At 42.5% G+C, this 16,951-nt stretch overlaps 1 protein-coding gene across 1 annotated transcript; it reads right to left on the minus strand.

Moving 5' to 3' along the window:
- Positions 1–398: 398 nt before the first annotated feature.
- On the minus strand, positions 399–16,711 carry LOC117446215 (G-protein coupled receptor 22-like). Its single transcript, XM_034082252.2, has 2 exons — positions 16,622–16,711; positions 399–4,067 (listed from the first exon to the last, which is right to left on the minus strand). Exon 2 carries the CDS (start codon positions 3,951–3,953, stop codon positions 2,460–2,462), a length of 1,494 nt encoding a protein of 497 aa, XP_033938143.1. The 5' UTR covers positions 3,954–4,067; positions 16,622–16,711; the 3' UTR covers positions 399–2,459.
- Positions 16,712–16,951: the final 240 nt, after the last annotated feature.

The following is a 16,951-nucleotide window of genomic DNA, read 5'->3' on the forward strand; positions in this document are numbered from 1 at the left end:
GCACTAAAAATAGGGATAAAAGTTCCCGGCACTAAGTACTCTTTTTGGTGTGAACGCGACATAAGGGGTACTAACGGAACTAAACGGGAAAAGTACAGGGAAAAGTACTGCAGTGTGAACGCGCCTAATGTTACACCATTATTACACCCGTATTACACCCTTATTATATCAATGTTACACCATTATTACACTCTTATTATATCAATGTTCCACCAATATTACACCCATTTTACACATTGACACAGCCTTTGAAATTAGTGTATCTTCCAGGATACAGAACCCATTAAGGGTTAAAAGAGAAATATAGCAGAAAGCATACTTGAATTTATACAGGACGACAAGACAGGAGGAGCAAATCTAGTATTTCACATTTATTGATACAATTCAACATGGCATGGTATACATTCACATAATAACAACACCATGAAGAAAACATATAAATATAGCATATTCTTGGTTTACATACAGTATAATATTCATCTTGTTCATGTGTTTACATTCAAGAACACATCAATCGTTTGTGTGTGTGAGAGGAATCACATGGTCTCTGAAATGAGCCCCTGTGTGAGTAAAGCATTAGCACACACACGCAGTCAGGCAGAATAAAGTCAACACTAAACGCTCGTCTTATTAGCGATCCCTCAATCTGCAGGGACAGTTTCTCTCTCGTGTTTGCTGAGGCTGACCCGCTGAGTGCACGTTTGGATGACCTCTAAATCAAGAAAAGTCTACAGACGTGTACAGACGAAGTGACTTGCACTGTATATTTCACATTACACAGCCGGGCCGGCTAAGATGATTGGTCGTGCTTTTTACAGTAGGCTTCCACAGATGACATTATTTTATGGATTTGTTGTCAAAGCACTTAAGATATTCATTGCTATCGGGACGTTAAGAGCATTCCATGGAATATAACAAAAAGTGTATCTCGAGCCGGTTTCTCAAACTTACCTACCCCACCTTTAAGTATATTTGTATCTGTTCAATATTTACAAAATGTACATAAATGCTATTACAAAAGAGATCGGCATGCTTTCAACATGCCAAACTCCCAAATAAAAGCATAGAGACACCCTAAATGTAATACCACAGACCTGCAATGAGTGATCGTGCAGATCTTGGTTGGGTTTGATGAACATGGGTTTATTTTTAAGTTTGTCATTTTTGGTTCTTTTTCTGGAATGCATTTTAATGAAAGGTTTTCCTGTTATTGTGTCAGTCACCTTTCCATTTGACAGTGTCCAACTAGCTACTTCATAATTATGTCAATATTCATAAATCATAAAACTAGACTTTTTACTATTTAAATTTTAGACCGGTTGGGAATAAAGCTTATTTAAATGTTATCGAGTTTTATAAGATGTTTGATGGCACTGTCATGTATCTATGCTTAATATGAAGTGACATCCATCAGCTGGATAGCTTAGCGTACCATTAGGAATTGAACACTGGGAGAATAACGAGTCTGGCTCTGTGTGAAGTCTAAACAGAGGACATTAGTTCATTTGGACGGAGCCAAACTAGCTGTTTCCCTCTGTGTCCTGTCTTTCTGCCAAAGTAAGCTAATCGACTGTTGCCTTTAGCTTCATATTGACTGTACACAAAGGAAATCAATCTTCCTTATCTAATTCTCTCTCGAAAAAAGAAGCCAATAAGCCTTTCTCCCAAAATAGCATGACGTCAAAGAATGTGCTTATTGTGTCCAGGCTGTATTATGCAAAACACCAATCAAGACATTACACCATTTCATAACAAAATGGGACCAACAGAGTTGCATTTCTAAGAATAAGCATTGCAGGGTTTCATGTAAACACTGAAATAAGTACTTAAGCTAAAGCAAAACAGCAGGTAATATGTTAGCCTTTAATTGTTCTCTAACCTCATCCTCTCCTAAACGCTGATTCATTTACATATCATCAACATACTATCAATGTGCTTTGCCTGTAAATGTACAAGTTCCCCCTTTGTTCTGGAAAACGTGACACCATCAGAGCAAAACTAAGACAGCCAAGATGAGTACATTCAAAGAGTTTGTCGAATATTTATTTTTTGTATTTCAACATTTTTTAAAAGCTGCCTCGGAGCATCTGAGTGCGCGGCAGATCAGATCATATGCAGGCTAAACTCATTCTTTGGAGCTGTTGGATGAACACCATACTCTGTCATACAACTCTATATGTAAACAGACTTCACTTTTTGATTATTGTTGTGTAAAATATGTACATTTGTATGCTTTTGTTGTAGATGTATTCAGCTGCAGAGGCTGTGCACCACTGCTGCCTGATGTGAATGTTAGCTTTGTTTAGCTTGTTTCTGCAGCTGCTGCTGGTGGTAACGTTAAGACATTTCCCAGAGGTGGAAATGTGTTTTTCACATTTCTGACACCGGCTTCACACACCAGTGAGTTTCATAATGGAGCGCACCTGTGACTTCATTTTTTTTTAATTACTGTGTCAGTCTCACAGGACCTCAGCCAGGCAGCGGTCAGTACCTTTGCTTGCTTCCAGCTGCACCTTCCTGCTGGTTTTCCTGTTCTCCACCCAGGAGTTGTGTATGACGGTGCTCCCCGGGGAAGGGTCCACCTGGAGCAGAGACACCACCCTCTTCTTAACCTTCGCCCGGAGCGCCCGGCGCAGCTTCTGCCGGGTGAAGGCGTAGAGCAGAGGGTGGGAGACGGTGGTGCCGTACGCCAGGGCTAAGAACCAGAGGCGCAGGCTGACCAGGGCGTCGCTGGGGCCGATGCCCAGGATGAGGAGGTTGGTCACAGAGAGGGGGGCCCAGCAGCCTAGAAAGGTGGTGATAATGATGAGGGACATCCTGAACACCCGCCTCTGCCGCTCTCTCCGGTCCCGGTGTCTCCGCACGGCCCTCCTCAGGGCGATGATGGCCGACACTGAGGCCTGGACGCCCAGGGAGGAGGGCATGGCCGTGGCTGCCCCCGTGTCCGAGGTGACGAGCGGGGCGGAGGACAGGGCCGGGGGGGAGGTGGCGGTGGGGGTGGGGGAAGGTGAAGGGATGAGTGGCGGGTGGCTGAGCTGTTTGGTGCAATCTGTGGTGCATTGCTCCCCTCCTACCTCCCCTCCGTCCCTCATTCGGAGTCCCACCCTCCTTTTGTTCTGTCTCTGCTGGGTCCCCCTGAACCGCTGGCCCTTCTTCATGTGGGAGCCGATGCGGATGTTTAAAGCCCTCAGTATCCTGGAGTAGGTGAACAGCATGACTGCCACCGTGGTGAAGAAGATGGGCACCTGCAGGATCAGATGGTAATACATACCCAGGCCTGTGTTGAAGCCCTGCCCGCCAACACACAGCAGAGTCTGGTTACGCCACGACGGCACCACGTCGGCACCGTGTGACGACAACGACAAAGGCGCCACCTGCTCCTCTTCTCCACTGGACCACTGCCCCTCCAAGAACGGGATAAAAAACACCGCCACCGAGGTGACCCAAACAGCCGTCAGGAGCAGCGTGGCCCTCCGGGGGGTCAGCAGCCTGTTGGCCGGCCGCACTGAGATGTCGTATCTGTCCAAACTGATGACAAGGATGTTGACGGCCGTGGCTATGCTGGCGAAGGTGACGCAGGCCTCGTGGAAGCAGCAGATCAGGGCCATGTTGGGTCCGGGAGGCAGCAGCACCACCACCAGGGTGAGGGGCAAACACAGCACACACACAGCTACGTCCAGCACGTGCAGGTTCACCGTCACCATGTTGCTCACGGAGTCCACTAGATTGGATTGGGAGCAGTAGAGCACCAGCACAGTCAGGTTGCTGCTGAAACCCAACACGAGCTCCAGCATGAGGAAGCCAGTTAGCGACACCTGGAAGCCCAGTGAGTACGGGGTGTACCAGGAGGCCGGTGGTACACCATCTTGCTCTTGGAGGAGTCCCATTCCCTCCAGGCCAGCCAACGTCCCAGCCCAGTCAGTGGTGGAGGGGGTGTAGCTGTCAGTCTCCATAATGACTTCTCAGCCCTTATATATTGTATCTGTCACACCGCTGATGAGCTCCCATGATGCACCAGGCTGAGCCTCCATGATGCAGGAGGGGAGAATAACAGTTCAGTGACAGCGCTGGGGAGACAGGAACACAAAACAGACAGATGAGAAATGGACTGTGGCGGAGTAAATCAAAAACACACATTTTCTTCCATGTCAGACATCTCAACATTACTCCGGATGGAAAAGTCAAAGCCAGGATCATAACCAGCGAAAAAGAATAAAATACCTCTGCTCTTGCTTTCTGTCTATCTGTCTATTTCTAGGTTGAACAGGTGCTGCATTATGCATCATCCAGCCTTCAATCTGCCGCCAATCAGTATCTGTGATTACCAGTTTGGCTTCTGGGACCTGAAACAAGCTGTCAGCACCACAGACCGCCACACAGCAGGGTAATGATTCTGGATCTCAGGAGCAGGCATTTGAGTGAGATAAGTATTTACTGTGGATCAATAAACTGCCCTCTCAGTGGATTAGTATAAATTAGACATTAGTTACAAACATTTGGTCGTGAGTGTTTGGTTTAGTTTAGCGTAAAGATGATGCTGGGAAAAAAGCTAGCTTGGATCTGTCAACATTTTACAAAATAGATTACGCTCACTTACTAACATATGGCTAGTATGGCTGAAGACACACAAGACAGGGGAAGAGAGAGGTTTAGTGTTATTTTAAGGTTTTTCTAGGAACGGAGGATAGATAGATAGATAGATAGATGGATAGATAGATAGATAGATAGATAGATAGATAGATAGATAGATAGACAGACAGATAGATAGATAGATGGATAGATAGATAGATAGATAGATAGATAGATGGATAGATAGATAGATAGATAGATAGATAGATAGACAGATAGATAGATAGATAGATAGATAGATAGATAGATGATAGATAGATAGATAGATAGATAGATAGATAGATAGATAGATAGATAGATAGATAGATAGATAGATAGATAGACAGACAGACAGGACAGCAGATAGCCTACACACCTTCCGGCGCAGACTGAACACTCATCTCTTTCGACTCCACTTCGAGCGATAGAACTATTAACAAAGCACTTATATACTAATAAAGGACTGGCTTATCTAAAGCCATGAGTAGCACTTGAAATGTTTTTGCTCTATGAAACCTGATGTACTTTATGATTCTGTTTTCTTCAAGGTTGTATTTTGTCGCTTTGGATAAAAGCGTCAGCTAAATGCAATGTAATATAATGTAATGTAATGTTAGCGTTACATGGAGGATAAAACTGCTAATCAGTGCTGGAGCTCTGTTAGTTTTCCTATAGCTGTTATACACAGCCTGTAAGCACTGATATGAGACAGTATCTCACTGTTGTATTGACAACCACAAGATTACAGGTAGGGTACGAAACACAGCTGATTACAGGGCGCTGGACACTGATTGCACCTGCGAGAAATCAATTCAGCTTCCTTTCCTTAAAATCGTCAGTTAGAAAAAACAAAAAACGTAGAACACATTTGGTGACGACCGTACGAGTCAAAAGAAAAAGCAGAAAAAGCAACAAACACAACCAAATCTCAAACGTCAACTGCAAGAAACGATTTTGGGTTGAGCAATCGACTTGTTTCCAAGGCAACCCCACTACAAGAGTGGGAGTTAATGAAGGCACAGGTGTCAAAGTATTGAAGAGTGGGACATCTTAGGTGACGCCATGCGGTTGACAGAAAAATAAAGTTAATCTGTCAACTCCAAAACATTCACACAGAAAAGAATAAAACAAATCCACACCCTGTTACCCTGGGCGTCAGAAAGCGCAGAATGGAGGAGAACATCGAAATCCCCGTAGCAAAGTAATACAATCACCTCTAAGACTTCCACTGCACACTGCGACTGCTGTTTCAAAGGATTGGTTTCGATCTATAAAGGGACATCTCATGGGAACGTAAGGAGAAGCGAAAGAAGGTATACTGGTGAAGTAAACAGCAAGAGAGGAATTGACAGTGTGTGTGCAGCGCTGCAGCCACTTTGCCGGCCTCATGCTGGAGGTTTCCAGCTGGTTCGTACGTGAGCAGACTGTCTGATTGCCACCAGAGGCTGGAATTGGGAAGACAAGGGGGCAAGGGTTGGGTTTGGAAATAGAAATGTAGAGAAGTAGTGAATTCTTCTTTAAAAGAGTTGGGAAAAGGACATCTGAAATTCCTGCCTGAAAGCTGAGGCTGATTACAGAAAGGGGAAGGAAGTCAGGAAGCCAGCAGCAGCAGCGGTAAACAAGAGGTCCCAGGGTGCAGAGGTGGCAGCTTCTTTTCCACTCTAAACCCTTACATCACCATAACTACTTCTGGTTTCCTAGTTGCCTCAGGTGCCCAACAGGCTGCCGATGTCCCCAAAGACCTGAACTCATGATTGCCTGAGTGAAAAGCATGATGGCTGCACCGGTTGGATGCTAAGCACGGGGAAAAGCAATTTGGTCGTAGTACAGCACAGTGACTGATATCTATATGATACCCAGGTTTGCTTTTATCATACCTACTTGTTTACTTAAAATGATTTTGTTATATATTCTTTCCGTATGTGCCTCTGTTAAATCTATCTGAAGAAAACGTTGAAAAGGACATTGATGGGAAGCAGAGGTGTGAAAAATCAATTGCTATGACACTGTTCGACCCAGAGCGCCTCACGCCTGACCCTGGAGAGAACGTTGTTGTTTCACACTGTTCTTTATCCACAAGTTGCTGTTTGTTAGTTATTTCTTAATTTAAAACAAGTTGAAACCTTGTCAGAAAGCAGCTACACCACTCCTGGTAATGAGCTGTGAGCAAGAGGCGTGCGAGTGTGAAACCAGGTGCCTTTTCCTAAGATGGCGTCCTAATTATGTTGAGGAAGATGCTCCCGGGGAGTGCTCCAGGTGGGTGAACATCTTCTAGCTTTCTAAATGGCAATAATCTCACCTAGACCCTTTCTGAGAAGCAGCCAAAGGTCAAATCAAAGACATTGCCTTTAATCAGCGGTCGCCCTGTTGCAGCAACACCTTTTCCACAGTCGAAGGTAATGAGGTCGAATGTGAGCGCGATGACACATCTTCATAGAAACCTGAACATCGATGGCCTGTTGCGAAAAGTCTCTTCATTTAACATTTTCCTTCGAAAAAAATCTGCTCAAGTCCTGTCCTTTATGTTCTTTTAAATAAAAGGCAAGGTCAATCATCCTTAACAACATCTTAGAGAGAAAACTTACCATAGTTACATTTCTTCGAAGAAGCTGTATAGCCAGGATTATTCTAAACGAGGAGAACAATTCTGTTCCAAAATGAAGACTAAACGAAGTTCTGCCCAATGTGTTCTTGGCGTAAGGGCAACATTTATACATTGCTCCAGCCTCCATGGAATTGCAATATGATGCAAATAAAGGCCAAATTGCCCTCAGCTCCAAATTGTATGCCGTGTTGTGGCCTTAACGGGGCCTTCTTCCGCTTATGTTATCTGATTCTGTTTCATATTTGTATTTTACGCCTCTACTGTGACGTGTCTCCAGGCTTTAAAGTTCAAAAAGGTCTTTATTTTCCTCACACTGCCTGTGCTGCAGCACCTCTTTTCACCCTCTGTCTGAAACCAGAGCCCAGTCTGCTCTGATTGGTTAGCTGTCCGGCTCTGTTGTGATTGGCCAACCGCTTGGAGATGTCCCGGAGCGTTGATCAGTAGAAGCCAAGTGTAACACAGTGATGTCACTAGGTTGTTGAAGTAAAGAAAGGAGTCCAATGGAGGCGTTTCGTAAGGGATAATGTGCTGCGACGCGGTCATTATGGGGAAAAGAACACCGACAGGCTGATCAGGAGCCCGACGCGAAGCGGAGGGATCTAGATCGGCATGAAGGTTTTTTCGGCCCAACTGTATACAGTTCAATCGACCGGACTTCTTTCTGAAGATGTGAGCGTCCTTAACAACGGTCAATAAGTCCTTGACAGCGGTCTGTCTGTTCGGTATTAACAACGTGTCACGTGTTCCGAATTGACCAATCAGAATCGAGTATTCAACTAAGCCATGTAATAAAGTGTGATTACCTTTTGCACATTTTATTGTTTGATATCACACTGATGTCGTTCTTCGTCTTATCTCGCTACAGTTGATGCTTGACATTTTCAGTGCAAAATGCCAACAAGTGTACACATTACTATGCAACATAGTCAAAGATACTCATATTCAAAGTCTGCACAGCACTTGCTCTGACCTCTGAGTCCTGATCCCTAATCCTTTGATTCAGTGTATCTCATTTCATCTCTATGTTATGAAAAAACGTACAGTGTCTGTATATGTTGTGTGTGACCGGGTTATGGATGCTTCATTGACGTCAGTGTTCTTCAGGAATAACAAGTTGAACACTTAAGCTATTCAGGGATTCAAAGCGAAGTAGTAAACATGTGGTCTTGCTAACAAACTTATAAAACGTGTGTTGGTGTGCGTTGCTTCACCGATGTTTAACAACCATGATATTTCTCCCCAGATCTAAGTGATGCACTACAATCTTTTCCCCTTCAGTGTAGGAAGCCAGATGTAGGTGACAAGAGACTTCACAACATGTATAATTGAACAGCTAAAGCCCCATCTGCATCGGCAGCACACAGATTAAGAGGCAGGGAAGATAATCTTACTATTCCTGTGAGACGCTGATGTAACAGGTTGTCAAGATCATAGTGACGAGACAGGAATGCATAAGACATATCACAGTCGAGGCACAACATACACATATGAACCTTAAAACTAACATCATAGGACCCCTTTAAATAAAGTCAAGCAACAAGTGCTGTCTATATTTGTATATTTTAACCGAGTGCTAACATTATGAGATACAAATGACGTAATGAAATAAAAAGCTTGACTTAAAAGACTTAAAATCGTGCTAGCAGATCTGTGACACTTGACTTCAAATCATGACTTGGTACTTAAAGTACATTTTAATTTGAATATGTTGTGCTTTTACTAAAGAAAACAATTTTGAAGCAGGATTTTGATTTGCAACAGAGTATTACGGTGGTTTTGGTACTTTTACTAGAGTAAGGGCGGTGGTGGCGAAGTCTATAGGGACTTGGCTTGGCAACTGGAAGGTCACCAGTTCAAGTCCCGGCAAGACCAAGTGCTACCGAGGTGTCCCTGAGCAAGGCACCGTTCCCTACACTGCTCCCCGGGCGCTGTTCAAAATGGCTGCCCACTGCTCCTAACTATAGGATGGGTCAAATGCAGAGAAACAATTTCCCCACGGGGATTAATAAAGTATATCAACAACAATAAACAATCAATATAACATTTCAGTGTTTTCTTGCCTACAGAACATTAAGATATCAACATATTTCACTTCACCTAATTCACATATTAGCATCGCGGGTTATAGCAGTCTGAAGTAAAGTTTTTCTTCATTAAGATGCAAAGTTATTCTGATCTAATCTAATTACACCATCAACTGAACCGGGGGAAGCTCTGGGGAAAGTATTGTGTTTCTGTCCTGTACTGTTGTTGATGTGAGAGTCGAAACACAGTGCGGAGAAAAGAGCCAGTGATCAGGCCCGCCGTTTACTGATCATACTTCATTTGAGCTAACATGAGATGACGCAGTCATCCCATTACAAGAAACCCCAGGTGGTCTTTGCAATGATTTTTTAAAAGTTTGGAAAAAAGACAACATCTGTGTCTGTGCCAAAAAGGCAGCTTCAATCACTCGCCATGACAACGTGGAGTGAAAAATGTTTGTCTTCTTCGAATAAGCTGAACCGAACACAGACTGGCACAGCGGTGGATTTATCAGGACATACCGAGGAGGAAACAAGAAAAGAAAGACAGCATTCCAGCCTGAGAGTCTGCTGTGTGAAGGGGGCCAGAAAATATACTGTACCCTCCCTCTATGCAATAAACTCCCAGTGTGTGTGTGTGTGTGTGTGTGTGTGTGTGTGTGTGTGTGTGTGTGTGTGTGTGTGTGTGTGTGTGTGTGTGTGTGTGTGTGTGTGTGTGTGTGTGTGTGTGTGTGTGTGTGTGTGTGTGTGTGTGTGTGTGTGTGTGTGTGTGTGTGTGTGTGCGTGTGTGCACTGGTGTAAAAGACTCCCTATTGAGACATCAAACCGTTATTTGAGCACTCTCTCCATGATGGAGACAAAAGGTCAAGTCAGAGCAAAACACTCGGACACCACTGCTCGTCCTCAGCACAGCTGGCCTCGGAGAGCAACACACACACACACACACACACACACACACACACACACACACACACACACACACACACACACACACACACACACATTGATATTAGTACATTTGTGCACAAATCCACACACAGAGTTGTAGAACATGACACCTGCTGAGTCAAAGTGGTTTTGTGGCCGTAGGGTACGAGAGCACCAGTTGTATCTGGAGCAGCGCTGCAGTGTAGGGCTGTAACTGCTAGCGATTATTTAAGTTAATACAAGTTAAATTCAGAATTCCCCACTGGGTCTGACGTCCAGCTGGTTTTCCGCCTTCAGTACGCCAACCCTCTTGAGGCTTGACCTTCAGATGTGAGGACGAATACCATTATGCTTACCAAGAGTATCTTAGTGTACGGAACGTTCTAAATAAATTGTTGTATACAGTCAATAGGTCCACTTCACACATGCACATAACTACACTCTGTGAAACCCTCCTGGGACAACATCATATTTACAAACCATAGACTGACTGCAATTATATAGCGCTGTTCCAGTCTATGGGCCACCTGCTCAGGGAAACTTTCACACACATTCACACACAATGCTCTAGGAAGCCATTTGGGGTAGAGTATGAACTCTTCCCAGAAGCATCTCTCATCCGTTATAACTAAATGTGTCCATGTTTTTGGCATGCTTTCTAATGTCTGCAAAAGATCTCCACTAAATAAATCCATTCTTGACTTTATAACCCTGTGGTGAACACGTGTTGAGTGTGTTTCTGCTCTTAAATCAGACTGAATTTAACCAGTGTTTCCAAGTATCTTTGAATGTGAAGCAACTGTGTCCGGGCAGGTGTATAGCTCCGAGGCGCAAAGTGTGAAGCTGTTTGTAAGAGCAGCTCTCAAAAAACTGCGAACAGCGATATCACAGGTCAAACATTTGTAGCGTTCTGAATGGGCACGTTTCAAACACACACTGCAATAGCTGCAATAAATAGTAAAAAGTGTTAAGCAGTTGTGTCCACAATCTGTGCATGCTGTATGGGATTAGTTTTGTATCATAAAGATAAAGCAACACTTTCTCAGAATAAAGCAAAACTATGAGTTTAAAAGAAGAAAAAAACTAAGTCAAGCAAAATAAAATAAATTTCAAAAATAAAACTATAAGTTCCAAACAAATCATTTGTGTAATCATGTGAACTATGAGTATTTTTTCTTTGTTTTAACATAGGTTTTTGTTTGCAGTTCTTGTTTCTTCTTTCTCAATGATCAGACTTTTGCTCTCGCTGCAGCTCTCTCGTTTGCGCTCCCTCATTTTTTGTTTGAGATTTTGACACTAACATCCCAGGTGGGCGGGACTTTCAGGAGTGTGTCCCCATTGGCTACTCAGTTTTTGAGTGACAGCCCACTACACCACAGATCGTACAGTGCAACTCATGCAGCAAACTCCGGAGTCCACTCGGCCACGTTGGTGTCGGTGTCTCCTGGGGAGTTTCATGAACATATCGGACTTATCTTATGGATTGCTGTGCATTATACTTGTGATGTGTAGTTCATACTTTGTTCCAACTTTAAATATTTGAATACCTGAACACACTGCTGCTGTTAAATAATTTCCCAATTTGGGATTGATAAAGTGTCTGTCTATTTATTTTATAGATTAAAAAAACACATCTATGTATTTTTAAGCTAAAGGTGATGCACAATATAAACTGTATACTATTGTTTTTCAAAGACATGTTACATTTCAAAAGCATATATTGCTATGTTTAGGACAAACAATTAAAGACTGCTTTAATTTAACAAATTCTACAATATAAAAGTGGCAGATTTGCTTTATTAAACAGACCAGACCTATATACCAACACAATTAGGAACATGCCGAACAAGTCTGAAGAGCTGAAGCATTCATACACAATGGATAAAACCGGTGTTGTTTCATTCTATATCCTGTGAGAAAAATGTAAAAATTCGACATACTATTCCTAGCCTGAGGAAGATATGAATAATCAACAGATTTGAATGGCATCTCTAACATTTTCATGTAGAATAAAGACAAAAGAGTGATTATACAAATTACATTTATTGAAATTTGAACCAGAAGATGAAGTCTCAAAGAATGTTTTAAATAAAAGGACATAATAATAATACAATCTATTAAATGTATATGTAAAGACATTTGGTCAAATGAAATGACACTGAGCTAGTGATAACAGTAACGCCAGCGTGGATGAAGCTGGTGCAGTTCTTTCTTCATGCCCCCCTCCGTGCTGTCCCCTCAGAGGAAGTGGGAACACGGGATAATGAGACTCTGGACGCCACGCTGTCTCAATGATCCACACTGTTAATATGAGAGGAAAATAAATGTGTTAGGAAATGAAAAATATGAAGTTAACAAATAAAACACAGCTCATGGACGGTAGGTTTTCCTACAAAGTTAAGTCAGCCTCCATTGATTTTCATATCAAATCAGCGTGTTAATAAAATAAGCTATCATGGCTTATACTTGCATATCTAAACAGAATCATGAAAACCTGTTGGTAGAGTCAGGCACACAAGTCCATTTGAGTGTGTGCGCCGGTGTCTGAACGCTCACTCACTGCTAGCTATGTAGCTAACTGTTAGGCTACTTAGCTTGCATTGTTATAGATCTAAAGGTAGCACAAGCTAACTTTCATAGCACAGCTTTACTTCTCACTTAACACAATAAAGAAACAGAACGTATAGAACAAAAAACACATGATCAATACTTACATATATTTTCACTTGTAGTATTATAATAATTGAAATGCTGGTTCTTCTGGGGGTCTTCTGTCCATGCTCAGCTAGCTACCGCACCGCATATGCCTGCACTGTACAATCGCTGGAGGACTGGGCTGTCACTCAAAAACTGAGTAGCCAATGGGGACGCACCCCTGAAAGTCCCGCCCACCTGGGAGGTTTGTGTCAGAATCTCAAACAAAAAATTAAGGAGCGCAAAAGAGAGAGCTGCAGCGAGAGCAAAAGTCTGATCATTGAGAAAGAAGAAACAAGAACTGCAAACAAAAACCTATGTTAAAACAAAGAAAAAATACTTATAGTTCACATGATTACACAAATGATTTGTTTGCTACTTATAGTTTTATTTTTGAAATGTATTTTATTTTGCTTGACTCAGTTTTTTTTTCTTTTAAACTCATAGTTTTGCTTTATTCTGAAAAAGTGTTGCTTTATCATTATGATACAAAACTAATCCCATACCATCTGTGCATGCTGCCTTTCACACTGTAATTTGTGGAGGTTTTCTTTTTCATGTGGCTTGATTCAATCCGAATTAAGGCAGGTGATGGATGACCATGGTTATAAAGAAATATCTCGAGGGAATTAGAGGGAATGTTAGCAAGTTAAGCTAACTAGCTTCCACTTTTCTTTAATGGGCTAAGAACACAAAGGGTCCACCCAATGTTTAATGTCGTAAAGGGATAGATGTCTTAAATTGCTAATGGTTGGTACTGCACCACTAAAGTCGAAACATCTCCTAGAACTTGCCTTCAGATGTCAGTATAGGCCGCCGCTATGGGAGTCATTCATCGAGAGGTTTGAGGATGCCGTTTCCACAACTATGTCTAACTATGGATTTAACTTGGAATTGTTCACTTCAAATTGGAAAAATTGCACAAGCTGCAGTATAATTAGACTTACTTACTTGAACAGTGAGGAAAATACATATTTCAGTTGAATTCTAACTGCTTATGACCTCTAAAATATTCAAAAGTAAAATGAAAGAAGAAGTTCTAAACAACACGCATGTAAATTACTGCATGTCCCACACACAAACAAATATCGCTCCTGGACACTCCTAACAATTACTGTGTTAGCATCACAGCAAGGGTAAGGGTCAGGGGTCTGCTTCAGTCTGATTGATTTATTGACCCCTCCATCAAGGGGGTTGACAGCCATCAATTGTTTCTGTTGTTACAGCTGCATCTATACTTTCTATACAGAGATCCATTTTCATTTCAGTCTTCGTGGTAAACATTTTATCTGAGAAGGAGGAGTGAAATCAAAAACATCTGTTTCTTAAAGGTAGGGTAGGTAAGAATGGAGAAACCAGCTCGAGTGCGCTAGAATTTGAAACTACGCAGCCGAACCCAATCTGCCCCTTCCTTCAGACTTCCTTACAGAGCCCCTCCTCCAACACACACGGACGCGCACATGACCAATGAGGGCACGAGTTAAATGTGTGCACAGATGGAAGGCTGACAGGCAGGTAGGCCATCCTACGACCTAGGCCATCCACGACCAATCAGATGATTGGTCGTGCTTTTTACAGCGCTACAGCTTCCACAGATGACATTTTTTAATGTATTTATTGTCAAAGCATTTAATATATTCATTGCTATCGGGATGTTAAGAGCATTCCATGGAATATAACAAAAAGTGTTTCTGAAGTGAATTACCTACCCCACCTTTAAGTATTTAAAGTGCCTCTTAAAGCCACTGACCAGACTAAACTACAAATCCATTATTCAGGTGACTGTCCAAACGACAGGCAATTCAGGTTTGAGCAAATAATCGGCTCTCACTGAGGACCTTCCTGTTGTCCTGTTACCTGAATTATTTATCACTGAGCTGACATATGGCCCTGATATAGCCAGCCATTAAAAAACATAAGCTTGGGGAAGAAGCAGCAAACAAAGGAAGAGTGGTTGGAAAAAGAAGAAATAGAGAGAAGATAAAGGTGTGTGTTAACAGACGGATGACAGATGCTGAACAGAAGACCACTTGGTGAAAGATGATGAGGTTAACAGCAGAAGGAGGCATTTAGAAAATGATTTATCCATGTGTGTGAGCTGGTGACAGAGAAGGGATGATGATGTGTTAATACAAAGGCAGAATGTCTTCAGCAGGATTTGGTTTTCCTCCTTCATGTTCCCAATCAAAGTGTCGGGGGCAGAACACGGGGACGGCGTGGCGGAGAGACGCAGCTCAGGCCCAAACGCTTTCATCAAGATGTCTCTCTTTCTCTTTGCTTTCTTCCACCTCCACACTGTTGCACCCAGCCCCTCCCTTCTCCGTTATACTCCTCGTCACGCCTGCTGTGTCTTACTGCATTTACTTTCACTTTTATAGTCATTATCTGTCCCTCTATACATCTCTCTTTGGTTTGTTCTTTGTCGTTTACACTGTTGTTTGTGACAAACAGCTGAGAGAGAAACGTCATGATCCAGCATGTGGACAATATGAGCAACCAATTAAAAACTAGAACTATGCATGAGTTATGATTCATTGTGGATGTAATACATGTTCTTGATTTGGTGTGAAAAATTCTCTAGTCCAAAATGTTCACCATTGGTAAAGATCAAAGGAGATGACGATAAATGGCTTTTGCTATTATCTGTTTTTGCCGACCAACATTCAAAAGCCAAACAAGTTATACAAATAACAACCACATCAGGAGACAACAAGGGCATTGCTAATCAATCTGGTAAGTCACACAAACTGAAACCCGATTATGGATGGCAAATTGCCCTAAAAACACTCACAAAATGTCATCACCATATCATCTTGAATATTGCAATATCATTCATCCTTTATTGATGCAGGGGAGCTTTTTGATAAATAGTTATCTTATTTAAAACAGTTTTTCACAACAAAAAGGATGTTCATTTAATAGATGTAATAAAATGTTTGCTTAAATCAATATGGATTATGTTTTATTGCCAACTAAGTATTATATAATGATTATAGGGATAGTATGTTGAATTGCAATTATTTTGGCCATGATAATGGTTACAATACATCTGTATTTTGTATTGAGGTGATTTCTCGCCAGGGGGGGTTTAACCTAACTCAGCATCTAACAGACCGGGTCGGACAGTGATAAAAGACTACGAGAGGTTTTAAGGCATTTATCGGATATTTTAAGGCATGTTTGGCCGCCAGGCTGTGGGCACACACAGCAGCAGCTTTGATGAAGCCCACAGTGAGCAGGATGGGGAGATGCTTCTGCGGTGAAGACTCCCCCAGGAGCGTGGGAGAAATACAGCCTCAGAGCCCGTAACTGTGTCAAGCAACTATACTCCTACATACAGCCCGTGGTTTCTAATAAATGATTACTATGCCAAATCGATATTTCGTGGAGCTCAGGGTGCCAAACAGCGAACAGAGCGAGGTTAAATCCATCTCCGCAATAAGTCAACACCGAAAGTTTGAGACAATGGCGCTAACAAGTGGTTTTATTAAGATATGTGCACGATAAGTGATGGCTTAATTGGATACAAAAATTACGTGCGTAAAATTGCAACATACGCTAAAAGTTATTGCCTGCTTTTATTGAGTCAAATGTTTCAATCATACATTATTTATTTGGCAATGTAAGTTATTTGACTGGATAAGGGTTACATACGAATCGCTAGAATGTCTTTATCAGACAATCTTATGCACACACAAAAACAGACATATTGCAGAATAAAATAAAAACACATGAAATTGCTTTAGTAAAAGAGCTCTCTTACCTCTTGTTTCGGAGTCGTGCGCTCAGTGATCCATGTCCGCAGCGTCTCTTCTGTCCTGTGGATGTGCAGCAGCAGAGCACGTGCTCAACATCACATCCAGCAGCTCCAGCAGATCCAACAGGGGCCAGCAGGGGGCCACAAACACAGCTGCTCAGTGGGAAGGGCCATTGCAGGAGGAGCTCAGGACCCTGTGAGGTTGATCACTGACCGACTGGAGGAGGAGGAGGAGGAGGAGGAGGAGGAGGAATCTGGAACGAGTTTATCACATCAGGTCTTGGTTGGTCTTTGAACTTTAAAACCCCCATCCTGAACATTTTCTGGGCTAAATAT

Source organism: Pseudochaenichthys georgianus, chromosome 5, assembly GCF_902827115.2.
Source record: "Pseudochaenichthys georgianus chromosome 5, fPseGeo1.2, whole genome shotgun sequence".
Classification (NCBI taxonomy): domain Eukaryota; kingdom Metazoa; phylum Chordata; class Actinopteri; order Perciformes; family Channichthyidae; genus Pseudochaenichthys; species Pseudochaenichthys georgianus.

What these genes read in the sequence shown, in the direction of transcription:
- LOC117446215 (XM_034082252.2), bottom strand. Translation starts at nt 3,953, where the DNA reads ATGGAGACTGACAGCTACACCCCCTCCACCACTGACTGGGCTGGGACG.